Here is a 21,062-nt window from a genome sequence, read left to right as displayed (position 1 = left end):
CTCTTCATATAGCATCAAAAGAAAACACTCTAAAGTCTCCAGAACATTTTGATGGCCAGTGTTAAGAGTACCTAGAATTCAAAACCACTGCAAGACAATAAGCTGTATGGGAATTATTTTATGAACTCTTAAAAACTTGGTCATTTGCATAATATATAAGAAACTAGAAATTAATTCCTTGCCACTAGAAACCAGAATTCTGATTTTCAACTGAAAGGAAAAGATCAGACACTTCCATATTACAAGACAAGGGCAGATAATTTAGTACTGTTTCCCATTTCTGAGAAGCAGAACAAATAAAATCTATATTTATTTAGTAAAGCCAGCATTTTGATTCTTGTAAACTCAGAGAAGTGAGTATCTCCTTGAAGCATTTCCAGCTACACAAAAACAGATCAATGTCCTTGAACTAAGAAACACAGCAGAAAGCCAAGGACTGTACTGGAACAAAGGCCACTTATCCAAGCATCATCATTTTCAGTACACACAAAAATTCCCAGAACACTTACAGTACTCTCTTCTCAAGAAAACCACTGAAAAAGTTTTGAGGAACTCCAGATTGTCAACACCTGTTTTCACTGTTCTATAGTTTTCCTCAGTTTGTAAATAAAAGACTTGCTTCCCTTTACTTTTCCTACTTGAAACTTGTTAAATTTATCCTGGGCAGTGACAGTCAAGATTATTATGTCACAAAATTTAACTACAATTCTTTAAGCTCCATTAGCTCCTCAGCTATGCTTACATGCTTCCAGTCTTCAGTTTTTACTAAGTACCTACCCCTGTGGTGTCTGATTTACTCAGAAGACCAACAAGGTGTGAGGCTTGCCTCACTGAGAGTCTGCTGATGCAGACCACTGCCCCATGCTTGCATGCAGAGGTTTGGGGGAGTGGAGAAAGAAAGCAATTTGGGAAAACAGTGATGACAGGAGCAAGGAAGAAATAGTCTGCTTCCTATTGCTTTTTTTCATTCTGTTGTTGGGGGCCTCTGAGATAGGAGGCACCAGAGGAATTATATTTCCTTTGTTCTTTTTCCTTGGTACTGTCCTTCATTTCCTTTTCTTGCTATAAAGGTTAGAGGAAGGGGAAAGCATTGTTACAGGGAATAAGGAGCCAGAGGTCTAAGGCAGCTGTGGATACATTCACAAGAGGCAGGAGACTAAGAATTATGAAGAAATTAATCATCTGGGACTGATATTTTTCATGTCTTTTTCTTCCAGTTATTAAAGTTGATCATAACTACAGAGGAAACAGCTGCTACCAGGACAGACAGAAGAATCAATTTTGTTTTCATTTGGGGCTTTTTATTTGAAACTAATCGAAAGATGGGAACAACAGGATCTATAAAAGGGACCCAGAATAACACAATCTGCTGTTGATTTTTGATTTCAAGTCACATGTTACTTACATACAGAAACTATTTTATTTCAGTAGCTTATAGTCATAGTGATATTGATCACAGGCACCTGCAACTGTCTTGGTTGCACATGCACTGCAGTAATTATGCATGCAAATGAGCAAAGTAGATATTTATATGCTTGATCACCAGTATAATTACTATAACTGAATACACAATCATGGTAACTGTACACACAAATTACACATGCATGCAGTTTTAAAAACCAAGTGTTGCATTCATTGTCTCTCTTTTGATAACATCCTATGGAAACACTTCTCCACATGGAAACAATTAAAAAGTATCAACTTTTAAAAATATGTACATTTATTCAAATGTCTACTGAACATTAAAAAAATATAACAATCCAGTAATTTTGTTTTCCAAGCTGTTATATCAGCAAAACGTCACTACTGTCATAAGATTTACCAACTTGAAAAGAATAAAACATTTAAACATGGCCTCTTATTTCTCCTTCTTATATGCATTTATTTACCTGCAACTTCATTAAGATATTAAAGGTGATTATTTGAAAAAACAATGTATATGACTAAAATTTTTAACAAGAACTGAATTAAATTTCCATTAGATCATCAAAACTCTAGAGATAAGTGGAAATGTTTTTAAAGTTTGGATTTTTATCAATCTAAACACTTAAACATGGATTTGACTATACTTTAGACCAGAAGAGTTGGTGCATTCAAACCCACACGAGGTATTTTTCTAAGGTACTTAAACAACATATGCTTTCATGTCTCAAGCCCATATTTTGATTCATCCATATTAACATAAGAAACAATTTTGCATTTATTATTAAGTATTTCAAAGAATATGACAGAAGTAATAAAATATTTAGATATTGTTGTATTCTGGCAGATCACGGCGTAGTTGTATTGCCTTCAGCTTCTCTACTTTGATTTTTGTTCGCAACAGTTCTTCTTCCAGTTGCTGCTTTCTTTTCAAACCATCCCTTTTTTCTTGGACATAAAGACCAATTTTTCTTTGGTTTTCTAATATTATTTGATGCTCCTCTTTCAGCATTTGCAACATCTGTGGGTCATAACCACACATTGGTCTAAAGCGTTCTCCAACCTCAAGCCTAAAAAACTCATCTCTTCTCGGTACAGGGGAAGGAGACATCATCAGTCTCATATCGACTGAAGACACTGATGTTGAAGGAGACCTTTCCATAATATGCACCAGCTGGTGTTCCTCCTCTTGTTCTAAGTTCTCATTTTGCTGGGAGTCTATGATCAGAGAAGGAGGAGGTTTGACATCCTCTTCTGACTGCAAGTCCATCATGACTGTTGCAGGATGGTGATCCAACATTGCCTGTGGTGAACTGGTACCAGCAATTGTTTCTTTATCGATACTAGCACTAGAACACACAAAATCACATTTAAATAATCCATTAAAAACTATTTTAAAAGGCATAGCTCTAAGTAACCAAAGCTTCATTTGAATACTACTCTGCTATCTATGCCCAGGACTCTATTCCATTACCTGAACACCACTTGTGCCCCTCTTTGTACCACACAGACACAGCCCTGTCTTACTCAGATTTTATTGCTCTAAAGGCAGTACAGAAAATAGAGACCTCATCTGGTAGGCCCCTCTGACACTGAAGAAGTAAGAAGGGCTATTAATGACACATGAAACTATATTAAAAAAAAAAGCAGCACCAAGTCATGCAAGTAAGAGAGGAAAATGTTTATATAATGTAAAAGGTGATTTTAAAAGGACATTAATTTAGATGGAGTGAACTATGGCAGAAACATTCCCATCTTCCAAATTTATTTGTCTCCCCCTGTTTTAATGGGCTCTATTTCTGATTCATGCACCCAAGTATTTAGGGTTTTTTTCCAACATAAAATAATCACTAAATAAAATTACACAAAGAGCCTTGGGAAAAGAAACCAGAGCCTAAAGGACAACCCTTGCCAGTAGATTTGGGAACCAAGCTAATCCTTGCTCCTTCTCTTTGAATCGTCCATCTTAATATTTCTTCTGAAGGTTCAAGACACAGAAATGTTTCCATTAAGAACAGGCTATAGTCCTGTGCATTTCGTTTTTAAAGAACAACACCCACTTGACTCATCTGTCTTTGTGTAAATCCCTGAGTCAGCAGCATCTCAAATCATGATTTGGCATTGCCTTGGCTTTGATGATAATAATGGCTCAAGCTGTTCCTGACACTTGTCTACCATCAGTTGTGTTTGAAACCCTACACTTCTGCACATCACTCCTTTATTCAGGTAATGCTTTTTTAAGCCAGATCAGCTTCTTGATCTATTACTGTACAGATCTACAAAGAATACTTGCAGCATGACTGGGATGGCAGTATAGAGTTACATGGGAACACGAATATATTAACTTGGGATTGACAGCCAAGTCAGCGCACTCTCATGGCCAGGACTGTCTAAAACAGAGGCTGTAACTGGTGCTTGCAGACTAAAAACATTTCTGAACCCTTCAAAAACTGCTGCTAGCAGTCAAAGGCAGCAAGTGGATCCATGATGAATGTAATGCTCACAGATGCTCCCCAATCCTGGAGGACTTGAGTTGCCATCTTAAATCTGAGGGTGAGCCATGGCGTTTCTCTACAACTTAAAATGCCTTCAGAGCCCTACAAGCCATACACTGAGAAACTATCGGATTATTGAAACACCATCCTGGTTAGTAAGAGATGTAGGTTCAAATTCCCAGAAGCAAAGAAGAAATGTAATTTAGACATCCTGTTCTCACATAAATGCACTACCTCCTTAATGAAAAGGTAGCATGATCCTAACTTCTGGTTCTCCCATGGTCTTCAAAACTCTGGGTTTAAAAGAAATAAGCAATCATAGTTGCATTTTCTGAAGGACCCTGACCTAGCCTGCCATCCATTAACATGAAAATGCATTTTCTATAATAAAAGCATGAAAGTTTCTCAATGCTTATTTGCAAAAAGGCCCATGAGGGTCAGAGCAATATATTTTCCAAAAATAAAGCCTGTCAACCACACAAACTATTTAATCTTAAAATTCTTTAAAAAGTACTGTCCATCTGAAGCAGGTATTGAAAACTGACCTTTCATTAATCCCCTGAAAAAAAAACCAAGATAAGCTTCATTCTATTGACTGTTACCTGAGCTGCCTATAGAGAATCAATTATATCACCTTACTCCCTTCTACCTCATGCCACAAAGCTTCACTTTTTCCTACATGCTTCTTTCTCACATTGTTTTAGTTCTCTCAGCATAGGAAGCATTATCCTGCACACAAATTTTCACTTGTTTTCCCCTGTGCTGAGTGTAATTCTGAGTTTTCCCCCTTTTCACAACCACAGCTTCTAATAAAGCTTCTCTCCTTCTTATTTGCTGGCTCCTGGCCAGCTTCTAGCCTGAGAAAAGTGGAAACAACCAGCAGGAGAAGCAGGTCATTCTGACAAAAGGAAATGGAGAGAGAGCAGAAAGAGAAAGTAAGAGAGGTTAAATAGAAGAAAGAAAGGTGAGATTTTGTGTAGCATAGACTAAAGCCTCTAAACAGTGGAAAAATAGCTCTTAATAGTGTAATCCACAGAGAACTAGAAAAATTACCAGATCTTCAGGTAACTCTGATGAGGCTTGTTTTTTTTTTCCCCTTAGTCAGCCTCTTAAGTGGAAAACAATTAGACAGCAAAGAGAGAAAGAAGGAATTGAGAAACAAAAGAGCTGCCTGTATGGTGGTTACTAATGTTGTTTCTGACAACTTGACTGAAAGAAAGACAAACAACAGTTACCACAATTGGGGCATGGTGTTTATAAGCCTGCAGGCACCCATGATTCACCAGGTTTCATTTAATCACAGCAAGCTAGAAATTCCTTAAAGGTGCGATTAAGAATTTGGGCTCCTTATAAGTCATATTTCCCTCCTCCAAAACCTAAGTCATATCCTGGTGAGTTAAAACCCAACACTGGGTTTATAAAATTAGAATAAAATGCAACTCAGAGAACTATCAAATAATTATGTACTTGGGCAGGGAAAAAAATAATCTTGTAAATTATGTTCTTTTCCTTCAGCCCACAGTGTAGTGGCTGTTCCTAGGAACAACCATTTTGGGTAAGCAGTAATCAAGTCAGTGTTCCAGGACCCATAAAAAACTGCAAAATTGTTTAAATTACAGGAGACAAACTATGGAGATCATTAGCTCAATCATTCACTAACAGCGTCAGTGCTTTTTATAAGCTGATCTACAAACTAAAGTTCTCACACTATGGTTTTTTCCCCCTCCTTACAAAAGTTGGTAGTCAAGACACTGCAACCTTTATTAGAGCAATTAAAAGCCTCATTTTGTTCCAGAGAATTCTTTGGAATGGTTCCTCCAGGGGCATTCATCAGGAGCAGCAGCACAGTCCAGTTGCTTTAGACTTCTTTACGCAAAGGACCCACAACAGAATATTTTTAGAGCATCTGGCATGTTGGGATTTAGACAATTGTTACCATTCAGCTCAACCAGTGGCACCATGAATCCAATTCAGCGAGTGTGCGCATGCCAGCTTTTCTTAGAGCGTTACGCTGCTGCACTCACTATCAGTATATCTGATTAAAATACGGAAAGTTCGCTTCCTATTAATCTGCTTGGGAAAATAAGAAAAATCAGAGCTTTCTCAAGGTTGCTGGGGAGTTATTTGACTTCCCTCCCCCACTCCCTAGCTCAGTTTTTGTATCTGGAGGAACCAAAATCCGACCCAGGCATTTTTTGATCCCTCAAGGACCAATACAGAACCAGCAGAGTGTTGCAAGTCAGATATGAGGGGCATTAGCCAGCTGTGGGAGAAAGCCTGCACAGTGCCTGCCTGTATTATGTCTGGCTCAAATCTAGACAGTGTGTCTCACTTTACTGAGCAGTAAAAAAAAGAAACATGGCAAAAAAAAAAGAGAAAACTTCTAGTGCTGTACCTCTCAGTTTCTCTCTGTATTTAAACTACCTCACATATGACACAGAACTGCTCGGAGTTTAGACTGCAATTAGCTTTGCTCCAGCTTCAGGGAACCATCGTCAGTACAAGAAAAGTATAATTTAAAAAAACATTTGCACTCACAAAGGCACTGCAGTGTGGAGAATCAATTTTTTTTTTTCTTTAAAGGTTCGGGATTAGCTAAAACATAACATGCAAACACCAAAGTAAATGAGAGAAAAAAGGTGAATAAGATTTCTTGGCTCTGTGAACTAACTTTATTAAAAATGCTATATAAACTGCTAACAGTTTCATATGTTGCAAAATGACTGCAGTATTACCTTAAATGGAGGAGAATAGCCATCACTTTGCCAGTGTTTGAATAATCTGCCTATTAAAAGGTAGGGGAGGGGTAGAGGTTGGAGCTACTATTTCCCTTTGATTCTCTCTTAACCCTCACTTTCCAGAGTATGACAAAGACTCTGAAACAAGCTTTGAAAGAGCTGAAAAAAATGAATGCAATGCTAAGTCAACATAAAGCTTCTCATAAAACAACAGCAGTATTATTTTTGTCATTGTTTCCCAATTGGGAATTTTCTCTGATAAACACTTCCTTTAGGAGCCTGAGCACAAGCAAAAGCATTACAAAGTAGATAGGAGGCGCCATAATTTTCATTCAGTAACAAAATAAAAAGAATTGTCTCACCTTTGAACACCGCTCCTGTCTCTTAAACACACATTGGAAATCTGTGGAATCATTTCCACAACTTTCTTGGTTGGCTCGGAAATGCTGCTTTTACAATCTGAGTGAGTCTCCTTTTGCTGCAATAGCTCCTGTTTGGCATATTCTTTGAGCCTCTTGTACAGCGTGCGCAGGCCCTGTGCAGTACGAGGAGGGCGATCTACTCCGATGGCATTGTAGTTATCAGCTATAATATCCCAGCATTTGTTTTTTTCCACTATTACAGAATGCTTATTGGTATGTTCCTCGAGAATTTTAACATACGGCTTCACGAGTTTTAGCAAATCGAGCTTTTCAGATAAGGTAAAATTAGAAGATCTGGCCTTCCCAACCATTGTTATCTTTGAATTAAGGAAGCCGTTCCTGGAGCCACCATGCAGTCCCTAGCTCTGCTCAGCTCTTTTTCACAAACAGAAAAAGATCAGGCTTAACTAGGCTAGTCTCATTTAGGCCCACGCCTACAAGGGAGGGTTTATTAAAATTCCTTCAGCTTAAGCTGACGCAGGTTCAGGAAATCTGCTTAAGCCAAGCCTGACCTACATAAGGCTTCAGACTGAAGAAGGCGAGAAGAAACAAGCAAAATACACTTTTGTATGAAGAGACCAGACATATGCAGGATTTAAAAACATAAAGGTTTAAAGATTAGCACATTACCCAGCTAAAAATTACCTAATTTAGCTGGAGTAACAAGCTCTGACACATCTCCCAGCTCCCTCTCACAATCTCAAACTGAAACCGTGCTGGAGATGATTTTACGTGTAACGACGTCCCCCCCCAAAAAGCAACAATTGCTTTGTGCGAGGCAGGGCGCGTTACGGGGAGCGGGAGGCGAGAGGCGGCGGCGCGTGTGGAGAGAGAGAGCCCCGGCAGAGCCCCCGGCGCCATTTGCATAGAGCTGGTCCTGCTGTCAGTCACTGCGGGGCGGCATCTCCCCCAGCCGGCTGGTTACGCTCGGGCTTCGCCGCAAAGCTCGGCTTCTCCCGCACTTGGCAGCCAGCGACAGCCACCGGCACGGGGGCTTCTTAAAGAGCCCGCTGCGCTCCCCGGCCGAGCTCCGGCGCCGGAGGAGCGGCGCGAACGCCTCGGTGCGAGCGGGCTCCGAGCGCCGCCGCGCCGGCCCTGAGGCGGCTCCCGGGCGAACCCCGGCTTCGGCCCGCGGCCGGGGCTGCAAGCCGGCCCCGCAAGGGCTGGGGCTGCCCGCGGCCGTGACAGATTACCGAGTGCGTTACAGCGTGTGGATACTGGGGTTTTCATAATATCCACCAGCAAACAACTGACTTTTATTATATTTATCCAGACGTTTTTTCAATATAAAAAAAAATCTGATTTTTATTAACAAGATGTGCCTCCATTCCTAATGTTTGCTCAACAACGTATCACCTTAAAGCAAGCCTTCACATAAAAACGCATGCAAGGCTTTAAATTTCTGTGGTCTAAACTAAAGCAACAAACTGGAAAAAGAGAAGATGTAGTAGATAGAAGGAAAGGTGTTCTCAAGTACAAAAAGCAAAAACTAAGTTTGAAAAATGACGCACTCCACTGAAAGCGTCCGGAGGGTGGAAACAAACACCACTTGAGATAGTGGCAACAGCTTCCTAAGCTTAACATGTCCAGCCTTGAAAACAAGGGAGCCTAGAAGCAGGGGGAAGGAAAGAGAAATAATTATAGCTTGAAATATCCTAAGGCTATAAAGATCTAGGTATAAACTTGTTTGCTCTAAGGGGAAAATTCCCAAAGCAGACACAAGCCGCATTCAAAACAAGAAATTCACACTAAACAAAGGGAGACTTTTAACTGCTAAAAATCAATTAGCATTTAGAATAACAAGTACTTTTGGAACCATTTCTAAGACTTGGCTTGTCAGTACCACCTAACAAAATTGTGACCAGTCCACTTCGCTGGCATTGCTTTCAAGCCAAGATTAAATAAAGCATTTTATAGTGTGAAGCCTATTACACTTAAATTTGAGAAACAAAATACTCTTGTGGTTAGAAGCACTGTATGAAAACCATTACTTATAAACACCTAATCCTTTCCTATTTCCCCTCCCTTTGCACTTTACTAATATTAACAATATAAAGCTGGTGGTTAGAGTTTTGAGGTTTTTTTAATTTATGTTTTTAGTTGTTCTTCAGTAACTGAACAAGAATTGGATGTGCTTCACATAGTTCAGACTCTGGCAGTGTCAGCATTGAGGAGTCACAGGTGAGCCTACGCTGCACCCTCCACTGTTGGAGCAGTTGTGCAGTGCCCACCCAGAGTCTTGACGTTTTAGAGACAAAAATAAGTTAGTGATTAATAAGTTAGTGCCTCACAGACACAAAGAGCACAAATGAACAGTGCGGGGCAGAGGAACCTCAACAACCCAGATGAAAGAAACCAAGCCCTCAGTCCAGCTGCTCCCAGACCCCAGGGGCGAGAGAGACCCAGAGTCCACAGGAGAGGCTCTCTAGACCACCTCGCAGACCTAGAGAGGGGGTTACTGCCCACTGGGTATGGGACTCATTGTGAGATGCCTGAAGGAGTATTTTGGGTTTGCAGAGGGCAGTACTGGATATTCAGAAGAAGAACTGAAGGCAACACGAGGGACAGTGAACCATGAAAGTGGTTTGGGAAAGAACAAGCATAGGAGGATACTGGGAAGGGGGAAAAGGGCTACCAGGGGCCAGGTGTATGTAAGCAGTGGCTGCCCAGTATGGTGGTTCAGCCATGCCCTGGGCCTGAGCACTGCAGATTGTCCTACCTGCTTGTTAAACTACATTTGTAACTGTTTTCCTGGGTGAGGAAAATCTCCATTGGGTGTGACAATGTACAGAAACAGAGATGCCAAGCAGCTGGAGCTGTACCACCACAGGTGGCAGGGGCCCAGAGGCACCAGAAGGCAGAGGCTGGAGCCCAGGCACACAGCCTGGGTAGCTGTGCCAGTGTGTGACCTTGGGCAAACCCCAAGCCAGACCAGCCATGCAGAAGGCTTGGGAGCTGAGCAACCATGAGTCTGGGCCAGATGCTGCAGAGACCAGAAAGTCTGAGATTTGGCTACTGGAGGGACACCGGGACACCAGGACCACCCAGTGCATGTTTGTCTGTTAGCTGGGAGACATGGGGATCCAGGGACCAGTAACTGAGCAGAGTAAGAATTTAAGGCCTCTTGCTGGAGGATCCATGTTGTGTACATAAGCACTTCCAGAAGCAAGCTTTCTTCCCAGTCAGCCACTGAATGGAAAGGATGAGGCCATTGAAGCTGCTTGTATTTGCATGAGTGCTGAACGTGTTGATTCTGTCTGTATATGCACATACAGCGTGCACGTGTGCCTCTTAAAGATACATCCTTGTGGTCCTGGCACCAGGAGCTGCAGCGGTCTCCTCTATAATGGGCTACCAGATACAGCAACTCCCAGTATTATCTAAACTTGTATTACTTTATTACCTTAGTGCTTAATGTTGCTAGAGAAACTAAGTTTCTAATGTAATGTAGCAACTACAACAAATGTAATTATAGCAAAATACTGCTATAAAGTTTTCTTTTGAGCAAAAGCTTGATAAAATGCCTGAATTGCATATTGTTCTGCATGAGTGTAAAATAACCCTTGTAAAAAATGAAGCTGGCTGCCAACCAAGATGTTTTTTCCTTCCTATTTTTTTTCCCTTTTAAAAATAGTTCTGCTCATCAGCCTAAGGTTATATCAGTGCTTGGATAAGAAATCACAGAATGTGAAAAGCCTGGATATTAATGATACATACAGACATCTTCAAGCTAAAACAGCAGGTGTAGCTCCAAGACAATTACAAAAACCAAAGATGTTGCCACAATCCACCCTTCATCCTACACCTTCCACCAAGAGTTGCACTTATGCAACACAGTGCACAGCCAGTTCAGCAAGATGATCTAGCTACAGAATAATCTATTTATTTTGCAAGCATAACAATTTAATGTGAATTTAATAATTGGTTTAAGTCAACATAGATGTGGTACATTGTCAGAACAGTAATTTCTGCCTCCCCCCAACCATGTCATGTTCCTGCTCCTTAACTGTGCTGATATGAGCACTCACAAACCTGGACAACTCATATTAATCATTTTTTTCTGAGCCGGGTTAGTTTTAATCACCAGCAGTTCCCTAATCCAGTATGCCACAGGACAAATAACTCACAGAAAGAAATATATTGAAAAAGCTTCTTCAAACTCTATTTGGATCATTGTAGGGTGAATTGCAAACCATATTCCTAAAGACTTGTATTACCACAACCGAGGGAACAGCAAACCACAGGTAGGAGAGAAATTCTGCTCACCACTGAAGAAAATAAACATATATGCACCCCTTACATCACTTCACTGCCTTCTATACCTTCTGATTTTGCTTTGAAAAAGTATAGAATTAATACCAGAAAATGATACAAACAGTGCATCCTGGAGAACTGTTGAGAGGAAAGAATCACAGCTATGATACAGTCAGGAATTAAAGTAGCCAAATCACTATGGATTGCTGAAAGAGCTCGATGGCCACAAATTTGACAAGTGATAGGTTTGTATCATAGCCACTAACTGCATCAAGTGGCCCATGTAAATTTAGATACTTTATAAGACAGAACACCCTGAGAAGGAGAATGTCTTAAATCAGGGGAACATTTTGGAGGGAGAGGGAGGACCTTTTGTCACACAGAACTGAGGAAGAATCTCTCCATGACAGTCTTAAAAAAAGAATCACTCTAAGGTACATGAAAAAGACATTTGAGAAAACTGAGGATGCCCTAAGAAGGAATGTGTCTTGAAAGATGCCATTTGGAACAGAGAACAACCATGAATGTTGAAAGGAAGGACACCAGTTTAAGTGATTCAGGCTGGGACCTTCTAGTGCAAAAAATATCAAATTGCCAGACTGCTAAGCCCTGTGAAGGTGCTGTGCCCACAAAGTAGTAGCCCCAGGATAAGTCTGAAGGACTTCTGTTCCTGTTTAGTAATATGCAAGCAAACCAGCTCTGCAGAGACCTGTGGTTAGCATTTGCAATCACCTAGCAGCCTGAAAATCCTTGACAAGAATAGGATGATAGCAAGATCTGAATCAAAGCTAAAATGGAACCCTGGCACCCCTGTGCTTACAAAAAATGTAGAAAGATTCAGCAGCTAAGATGGGGTATGTTACACATCACTGAATACACTGGGCTATTATGGCAGTGGAAACATTTGGCAAGTATCAAGGCAGTTGCTTAGCCTTGCAAATGAATTTGGCAGCTGCATAAGATGAGAGTGTCTATAGGTAGAAAGGGCTGCAAAACTTCCATTAGATCATCATATAGTCCTCTCTACTGACAGGACAGCAAGGCAGTGCCAAGTCATTCGATCTGCCTGTCTCTAAGAGCCTGCTGAGCAAAGGGTGCCTAAGAAAACTTCCCACTCAGAAGGTTTCTCACAGGGACAGTTGTTTCATGAGCAGTGTCTAAAGGTAAGGGTTGCAGGCATTAATCACTAGGAAGAGGGTTGAAGATGACAAGGTTTTGTGATCCAAAAGCTGTAATTTAACTTTACCTGGAAGTTATAGGGCTTAAATATATTCACACCAGACCCTTTAGAAATAATACTTTTAGGTCATTTGTGTTTCAAATGGCTTTTTTATGTCACTTGATTTTTTTTTCTCGTCTTCATCAGCACTTTCACCATCAGTTTTATATTTTATTGTTTTTATCTTTGATGTACCTGAACCTCTCAGACTACTCCTTTCCTTTCTCCTGCACAATTATTTCTAAACCTCTGTCCTGCATGGGACATGAGACAAATAAGTGAAGTTTTACCTCTTTTCTTTGTCCTGCATCTATTTTTGTGATCAGCATCTAGCATATATTAATTTCCAACCTCTAACAGTTCTTGAAACTGCTGCAAGAACAAGGGTTCCAGCCTCCTTCAGAGCTCTTATCAGCTAAAATTCCAAGCATAAAAGATAAATACAATTCTGTCCCCTCTGCTGATATAAGGTACTCTCTCAACTTTTAGCCCACTGAAATGGGGAATATATGACTTAGCCAATTAAAATGCCCTCCATGCCAAATTTTAAAGAATTTATCTTCATCTCAGTGTGCCATTCCAAGACCCACACATTCAGATCAGTAACCACCCTTCAAACCAAGTTTGGCTTAAATACAGGACTCTATAATACTATGTGACTGTACAGCTCCATGAATTAGCTCTTCACTTTATAAGCTGTGTCCTTAAAAATAGAAAAGCTAAGAGCCCCATTACTTACAAATTAAGAAGTGCATCCATTCCTAATACATGCTTATACCTTCTCTGATCCTCTCTTCCAACAAGCTTTTTGATGACTAATCAGAAGCAGCTGAGAAATACAGAAAGGCTTGAAAGTATGATTTTCCCAGGGTATTTTCCCTAAATTCTCACTTCTTCACTAGCAAGATAGCCCCTAGGAAAAGAAATAGTCTAAGAGAAGCTAAGTTTCTGCAAGTTTCCTGTTTTGTTCATAGAGATTAAAATTTTTGAGATTATGCTTTTACATACTATCCTGAAAATACTACCCTGTGCACTATTCCCTGCATTTGACAGAGAAACAGCTTTCTCCATTCTTCTAATCTTGCTCAGTGGATGTTTTGAAGACAGTGAGATAATCATCTTATCATTATCTTGTTGGCTCAAAGAAAGTCATATTGTGACAAAGCTTCTGTTTGAAGGAAAACTTAAGGCCCAAAGCCAAAAGCTGGGACTGAACTCTAGTTAGGCTGACATGGCAACAAAGGGGATCCAAACAATGAGCACAGCCACAGAAAGATTTGACAACTAGCTTTGAAGGCATTCAGGCCTAGTCTGTCATAACACTCATGACAGCTCAAAAAACCCCTCCCAGGTCCCTTCAGTAAGGCATTTCTTGTCCTCCCACCTAAAAGCTGTGTTCCCTCATCTTCTCTTAAGTCCACCTTTGTATCTATTGGAGACAGGAGAGCTGGGAATATGCACACTCACCAAATCCCCACACTCCAAACTAGAAAACAAATGGTGAGAGAAAGGAAAATAAAGACATGTGAGAAAATGTGAATAACCATGCATTTCTCTTTTTCGCCCATCTTACATTCGTATAGCCTGGTAACAGATTTTGAAAATCAAAAAAGAAGTAAGAAGAAACTATGTCTACAGCTCCCCTCAGAATGGATGAGGGAATAGAAAGAATTATTACTGATAAACCTGAATTCTTTAAGATAATCTCTCTGCAGGGTATTTTTCAAGTAACTAATTTTAAAGTTACAGTATTAGATAATTTATTTTTCTGTATATTGCAGACTATATGCTGTGTGCTTGCTTACCACTCTAGGGAGCTAAATGTAATAAATATATTAGGATAGTAACTTAATTTCCCAACATATCCCCTTCCAGCCCTTGGAAATGGGTATTTGCTTTATATATGCAGTTCCCAAGTAGACCTCTCTTTCTGCAAGAGTATTTAAGTCTTTCTGCTTGTTTGTTTATAAATGTTATAAATTTTCACTTTCAATAACTTAATACCTTTTTTAAAATGCATGAAAGACTATCATCTTTACATGGAACACAGCTTTCTTCAATCATGGATGTATCACCGCTCAAAAGTAAAGAATCTGAAAATTTTTATTTTTCATTGTAAAGAATAACCCACAGTTCCATTTAAGAGACAAGTTACTACTGTGAAACTTTCATTTTAATCCCTCCAATTTCCTTGGAAAATGTTGAATATCTTACATCTACTAGAATTCTTTTTCTATATTTTCTGATCATGTAATACCTTTCTGATTCCTGGTTTCCTTCCCCTCTCCTTCATTATCTTCATTAGCTCAAATGCAAAGCACATTTAACTGGGGCAAATGAAAAGTACATTTCTCTGCCAATTCACTGCTCTTTTCTCCAGTGTGAATATCCTGGTTATATCATCTATAATTACATAAAGCCTAGTTATTCATATCACAGCAAGATATGATCACACCAAATTATAAATTAACTGTGGAAATATCCCACTAGAATTATGCAAGTCTGGATTTGTCTTACAGCAGCACTGCAGACGGCTGCCCCATCCAGGAAAGCAGTTTTGCAGTTGCTGAACATTATATGAGATGTTCCCTTTGGTGGTGAAGCTGCTGTAAAGTTCCTTCTTCCCATCTCACTCTTGCTTGCTAATTCTACAAGAATTAGCACTTGCTAATTCTACAAGCACTCAGCTGGTGGGCATCCCAAATTCAAGATGAATCAACACATTTAGGATGTGACAACAGCCCAGGAAACACCCAGTGTGCACAATCAGCTGGGGAAACTCTAGGGAAGGCCTTAGGACAGCAGCAGAGTAGAAGACATCATTTCACATGCCAAGGAAGAGCACCAAGTAAAAGGAGTTGTCTTGAGGAGATGTCAGAGAACCCCAAAGCTACAGAGCACAAAACACCAGACCCACTGTGACTGATGTGTAAATGAACACTTCTGGAACCAGCATCCAGCCTGATACAGACAATTTATCTTACAATGTGTTTACCTCAGCCCAGTTTTATTAACCAGTCCCCATCTCTTGAGATGGGCTGATCAAACAGGCACACATGACACCTAAACAGTAAAGAAACTGTCCTGAATTGAGAACAAACTTGTCTATAAATTTGTCTGTTTGCTGTTATAAACTATTCTTCTAGAACACTGCAGGGAGAAGGAGAACATTTTAAATCATAAAGATCTGTTAGACTAATTTGATACTATTTTGAATAAGAAATTACAACAAAATTTATAGACTTGTAAAATATTACTTGCAAACAATGCAGTAATAAATTACTTACACTCAGGCATCCAATCACATCTAGCTGTTCTAAGATGTGCTTGGTAATTATTAAGAGCTACAGATGATTATGGAGTATCTTTTACCCAAAGATTTAACTGCTTTACCAGCTGTTTATTAAACATTTAAAGGACACAGAGAACTGCAACTACACATGCAGCTCCACCACGAAAATAGACTGACTGAAATATCTTTTCTAGTTCATCTGTGAAGTGCAACAACAAAAATTAAATTAATACTTGTACTTTTGCAGATATCAAAGTAATTCTAGGAATAATCTGCTTCATTATGAGATGCCAGGCATGAATGGTTTTAGTTCTGTTACTAGAAACAGTAAGTACACATTTAAGACTGAAACTAGACAATATGAAACTCCAGAAAATAAAATTTTTTAATCCTGTGATTAAAAGTGACAGGTAATTGCTTGCTACTGTGGTAAATGAACTGTGGATTTTCTCTTAATATTCACATTAATTGGTTAAAAAGACTTTACTGATATCAAGTGATAAGAGGTATCAGACAGACCTGTAACCATGTTCTAGAAAGCTGAAGGAACCACATTATGAAAAATGAAGCTTAAGTATGCAAAGCATCCCAATCTTACAGACGAATGTAGTCAGTAGACATTAACATTCCAGAGAAGATAGAGAAAATATATTCAAAGCTGTATGCAAATAATAAGTACAGCTGATATTATCAGAAATATCTATTTAGAGACATGGGGTGAGCACATTAACCACATTATGAAATACAGTTACAATTTGTCCTCACTGTTAGCTCAAAGATAGTATCTGCCCATGACTTCTGGCAAAGTTCCTCTCGGAAGATGCATTAGCAGATGTTAGCCATGGATGAAAAACAAGGTACTCTTGAACCAAAAACCAACCTAACAGGTGGTGAGCTGTAACAGAAAAACTCTTTATCCATTCTTTCTGTTCACCTACATCCGGTTCAAACAATGAAATCTCAGTCCCGCTGGAATGCTGTGTCTAAGTGCTCAGGTGAAAGAGTTGTTCATTTCCACACACAAAACAGTGAGCCCAAAGGGCAAACACAGCAACATTCTCCTAGGTTAAAAGTACCAACAGAAAGTAAGCTGTAAACTCAGACAATAAACATAAATTAAATTATGTTTGCTGCATACAAATAAAATAAATATATGTTAAATCCTTAAATTGAAGGCAACATGGGTAAAAACCTCAGTTCTTGCCAATCCCGCTCGCTACTAAGCATAGTTTAGGGATCTGCCTGTCCATTGTTTCTTCAAATGCAAATTATTTGTATTTTCTTGTTATTGCTAATAGAACCTCAGAATGTCACGAGGACAAGTAGTAAAGAGCATGCACACTTAGCTGAATTCTTTGGAAGCATGTGAGAAAAAGTATTACTGACAATGTCAAATAAATCACCTCCCTCCCAAAGATCCATTGTGTGAACAAGTATTATATTCTGAATACAAAACAAAGGTACCAAAGAGATTGCCATGTTCATTCCTCTTAAAAAGAAGCAAATACCAATTCTTAAAGGAGTAGTAAAGTTCATTTTCCTACAAAGAAACATGTAACATTATTTTCCAGTATTCAGAACTTATAATCACAAGTCATAAACTGCCCAAGGAACATGTTCAAAATCTTGCAGTTCAAACACTCCTAAAATTACAACACATACATAGGTTTCATTCAACTGTTGCTACAAACTTATTTAATGTCTCTGGAAATATCTCATCTCACAGAATTTCAGAGTCCCTTGCACTTCACTTTCATTAATGACGTTTTAGTGCAAAAGGTTTTTTTAAAGATGCATGAAAAAACAAATATCTTTTAAGCCAGATATGCTCTGTTTTTAAGATTGATTCCATCTAATAAAACTCCTACTTGTCTGCTCTAAGAAATGGACACCATGTGTCAGATAACTGAGTTTTGTTGGGGTTTTTTGTTGTTTTTTTCTTTGAAAGAATGTACAGCATTTTCAGGGGCTGGGTTTCAGAAAGATTAGGTCTGTGAACAGTGCAGTTGTCCAATGGTTCACAGGTGTTTCAAAAGAATTTCAATGGAACCTAGGGTATTTATTTACACATTCCACTGCTGCACTGGAAACCCAAACACAGCAGCTTTGAGTGTGATATATAACTATCAAACTGTTTATCATCTGCATTAAATTATATGGAGACCGAAATAATGCATATACACAGACTTTTCCAATCTTAAAATTATTTTAATGCCCCTTTAACAGAGAAGTATGAGGCTCCAGAGACTGACAGTCAAATATAATTCCATTACAATATTAATAATAATAAAAACCCCCAACTGACTGTGGCTTTTACAACTGGTTTCCATTACTTCTGAATTTCATACCAAAGCCAGCTCTGACAAAACAATTTAACTTCACACTACAAAGAAGGTTATGATTTACATAATCAATGTAATCGCTACATTAGCTGTAATGAATAACTGACAAAAGTGATGTAAAGGCAGAAATTGTCTTGGAAAGTCTAAGTTATTAAAAAATTACTTAAGATTTAAGGAAGACTCAGTACAGGTTTTTTTTTCCACTACAGTGCTCTCCTCACCAGTGAACCTGAAGACAATAACTAACACAGACATTAGACTTCCTTCTTTTATAGCACATTTCATGGCAGCTTTTCAAAGGCTTGCAGGGTTAGCCTCATTCTGCATGCATAGAAAGGGTTTTGGCACAAAATGCCTTGTTCAGAAAGGCAACAGCACATCAACAGAAGCAGCTCACCCAGTTTCACTCCACAACTTTTTGGTTATTTTTCTAAAGTCATCACAGAGGACCCATACCAGCTGCACCCAGAATTCATGATATGGAAAAGACATTTAGTACCTTTTCTACTTAATAACATTTTTTCTGGAATGACTGCTGATTTCACAGATTATTTTGGAATTAAATCCACTATTTATCTTTTAAGTGCACTGCTAAGCAGAACTAGCAGATACAAATTCTTGTACCTATAGGGAAGCATTACCCCTCAATATGTCCCATTGACACTGAAAATTTTCTTGAAGTCTAGGCATCAACTGGAAGTTTCAGCACGCAGCAGAAACACATGAAAGCCATAAGACAAAGACATGTGAGGAAGCTGAATTTCCCCACATTAGCTCTGCCAAACAGAGTGCATACACTCTGGGTCACAAACCATGCAGGGTATCACATTCCCATTTTCTGGGACTGAAATCCAGAACAGTCAATGGGAAAGGCTCTCCAAAGCACCTTACAGAATGGAGGGGGTTGTTGCCTACCAGGACCTGGAATTTGTGCAATCCCCAGATGCTAGAAAGGGCTTTGATGGAGAAAAAGAGAATCAAAAACTACACAGACATGCGGAAGGGACAGACAAAGATGGTTCAGGCAGGAACAAGCATGTAGCAATACAAGGGAAAAGGCAGCCACTTTTAAACAGCTGAAGGTCAGTAAGCTTCCTCAGCAATGCACTACATCCCACTGCCAGACCAAGTCCCATCTTCCTACCAAACTACACTTCTAAATATTTTCCCAGGTGCAAGCTGGAGTTGGACAGGTTACAGAGCTCAGGTACCTGCTATGTCAGCTAGCAGAGAGGCCAGAAACCAAGTGCACTGCCTGGACACACTGTGTGAAATTGCTAACAAACACCAACGTGGACTAGCTGGCAAGTATGATAAGAGGCTTGAAAGCCAAATACTGGAGCAGCCATAAGTCTGGACCAGATATTGGAGAGACCAGAGGGTCTGAGACTTGACTACTGAAGGGACCAAAAAGTCCATGCAAGTTACTCAAGAGACCAGGACATACTGGGGGTTGGCTCCTGGTAAGTTCAGCAACCAGCCAGAAATGTCTGTACGTGTGCATGTCTTGGGCACAAGGCAACTGGGAGATCACTGAATCCAGGAGCCCACCACTAAGTAGACCAAGGTAAGAAGGCTAAGACAAGTTACTGTGGGACCCACAGTGTTCTTGTACCTGTGGGAGTGCAGGTCTGTGTACCAGGAGCTGGACTGGGAGCTGTGGGCCTCTGTGGCTGATGTGCCCACAGCTGGGGCGTCCAACAAATCAAGGAGCCAGCTACTGAACAGAGGCAGTGCATAAGGTCAGTTACTGCAGGGATCTAAATTCTCTGTGTGCATGTATATTTACATATAAATCCATTCATTTGTTTTTCCACAAACAGGCTTTCACCCAAGCAGTCAGAGAAGGGAAGGGATGTGTCCATGGGCACTGTTTGTGCTTGCCTGAGTGCTGTGTTCCATATCTGTGCTGGCCTATGTGACCACTCGTGTATGTGTATATAGGACATATGTGTGCCTGTTGGGAACAATTCCCTTCTGGGAATTAGCCTCACTATTGGCTGAACCTTGGGACAGTTTTGCTTCAGTGAGGCTTCAAGATTTAAGAGGTCTTATTATAAACAAAATAAAATGCAGCTGTTAAAGCCTTCCAATAATTCAAGGTGATAAGAGGCCCTGAAATGCTCTTTTAAAACTTCACTCACTACACAAAGTGTTATTAATTAAATGAACCTTAAACCATTATTATCAGTGTAATTAATTGCAAAGATACAATAGTGAAATAACTGTAAGACAGGTGTTTTAAATGCCTGAGCTGGTTCCAAAAGGAGCAGTTTTCATCCATCAGTGTCAGTAATCCAGTTCAAGTGCCAGGCTTTCAAGATATACTTGGCTCCTGAGGTCATACACTTGCATTCACACAACACAGAACTGTGCTGCATCTGTGGTCAGGGCACACCAAGACTGGGAAATTAAGACACTCAACCCCACAATGTTGTTCAGGTCCATCCAAGTGCACTTACTATAGTTCAGACACTTCAGTGTCTTTGCAGAGCTTTCTACCCTGGTTTGTCAGAGGCATTCATTACCAGGGCACAGCTGATGAAGTGCACACCCACAAATGAGCAAAGCCAGTTCTGCTCTGTGGCTAAAGTTGGCTTAAACCTTAAGTGCCCACTGGAGACACTGAAGAAAAGAAAACCTCATTAATTCTGAAAAAAACCGGAATCCATTCAGAATTGTTAGCTTTCTCTGCATGAGGTCAGCAAGGTCTCCAACACTTCCCCACTATTTAAGGTATTACAATTCCTGCATTGCACCAACTGTAGATTAGAGTGAGTTGACTAAAAGGCTTTTCAGGAAGACACAAACCTGAATAGCAGCACTACCAAATGGCTTCCAAAACACCTTGGTTCTTTCCTTTTTTATTAAAAAATTT

The 21,062-nt window shown here is 39.8% G+C and overlaps 2 protein-coding genes across 2 annotated transcripts in view; both read right to left on the bottom strand.

The window, feature by feature from the left end:
- RAD54B (RAD54 homolog B) overlaps positions 1–21,062 on the bottom strand; it is a 63,517-nt gene that overhangs the window by 38,245 nt on the left and 4,210 nt on the right. The window lies entirely within an intron of this gene.
- FSBP (fibrinogen silencer binding protein) lies at positions 1,280–7,440 on the bottom strand. Its single transcript, XM_059480677.1, has 2 exons — positions 7,018–7,440; positions 1,280–2,771 (listed from the first exon to the last, which is right to left on the bottom strand). The coding sequence occupies exons 1-2, from the start codon at positions 7,386–7,388 to the stop codon at positions 2,246–2,248; spliced, it is 897 nt and encodes a 298-aa protein (XP_059336660.1). The 5' UTR covers positions 7,389–7,440; the 3' UTR covers positions 1,280–2,245.

Source organism: Ammospiza nelsoni, chromosome 1 (assembly GCF_027579445.1).
Source record: "Ammospiza nelsoni isolate bAmmNel1 chromosome 1, bAmmNel1.pri, whole genome shotgun sequence".
Lineage (NCBI taxonomy): Eukaryota > Metazoa > Chordata > Aves > Passeriformes > Passerellidae > Ammospiza > Ammospiza nelsoni.
This window is presented reverse-complemented; position numbering and strand designations above follow the sequence as displayed.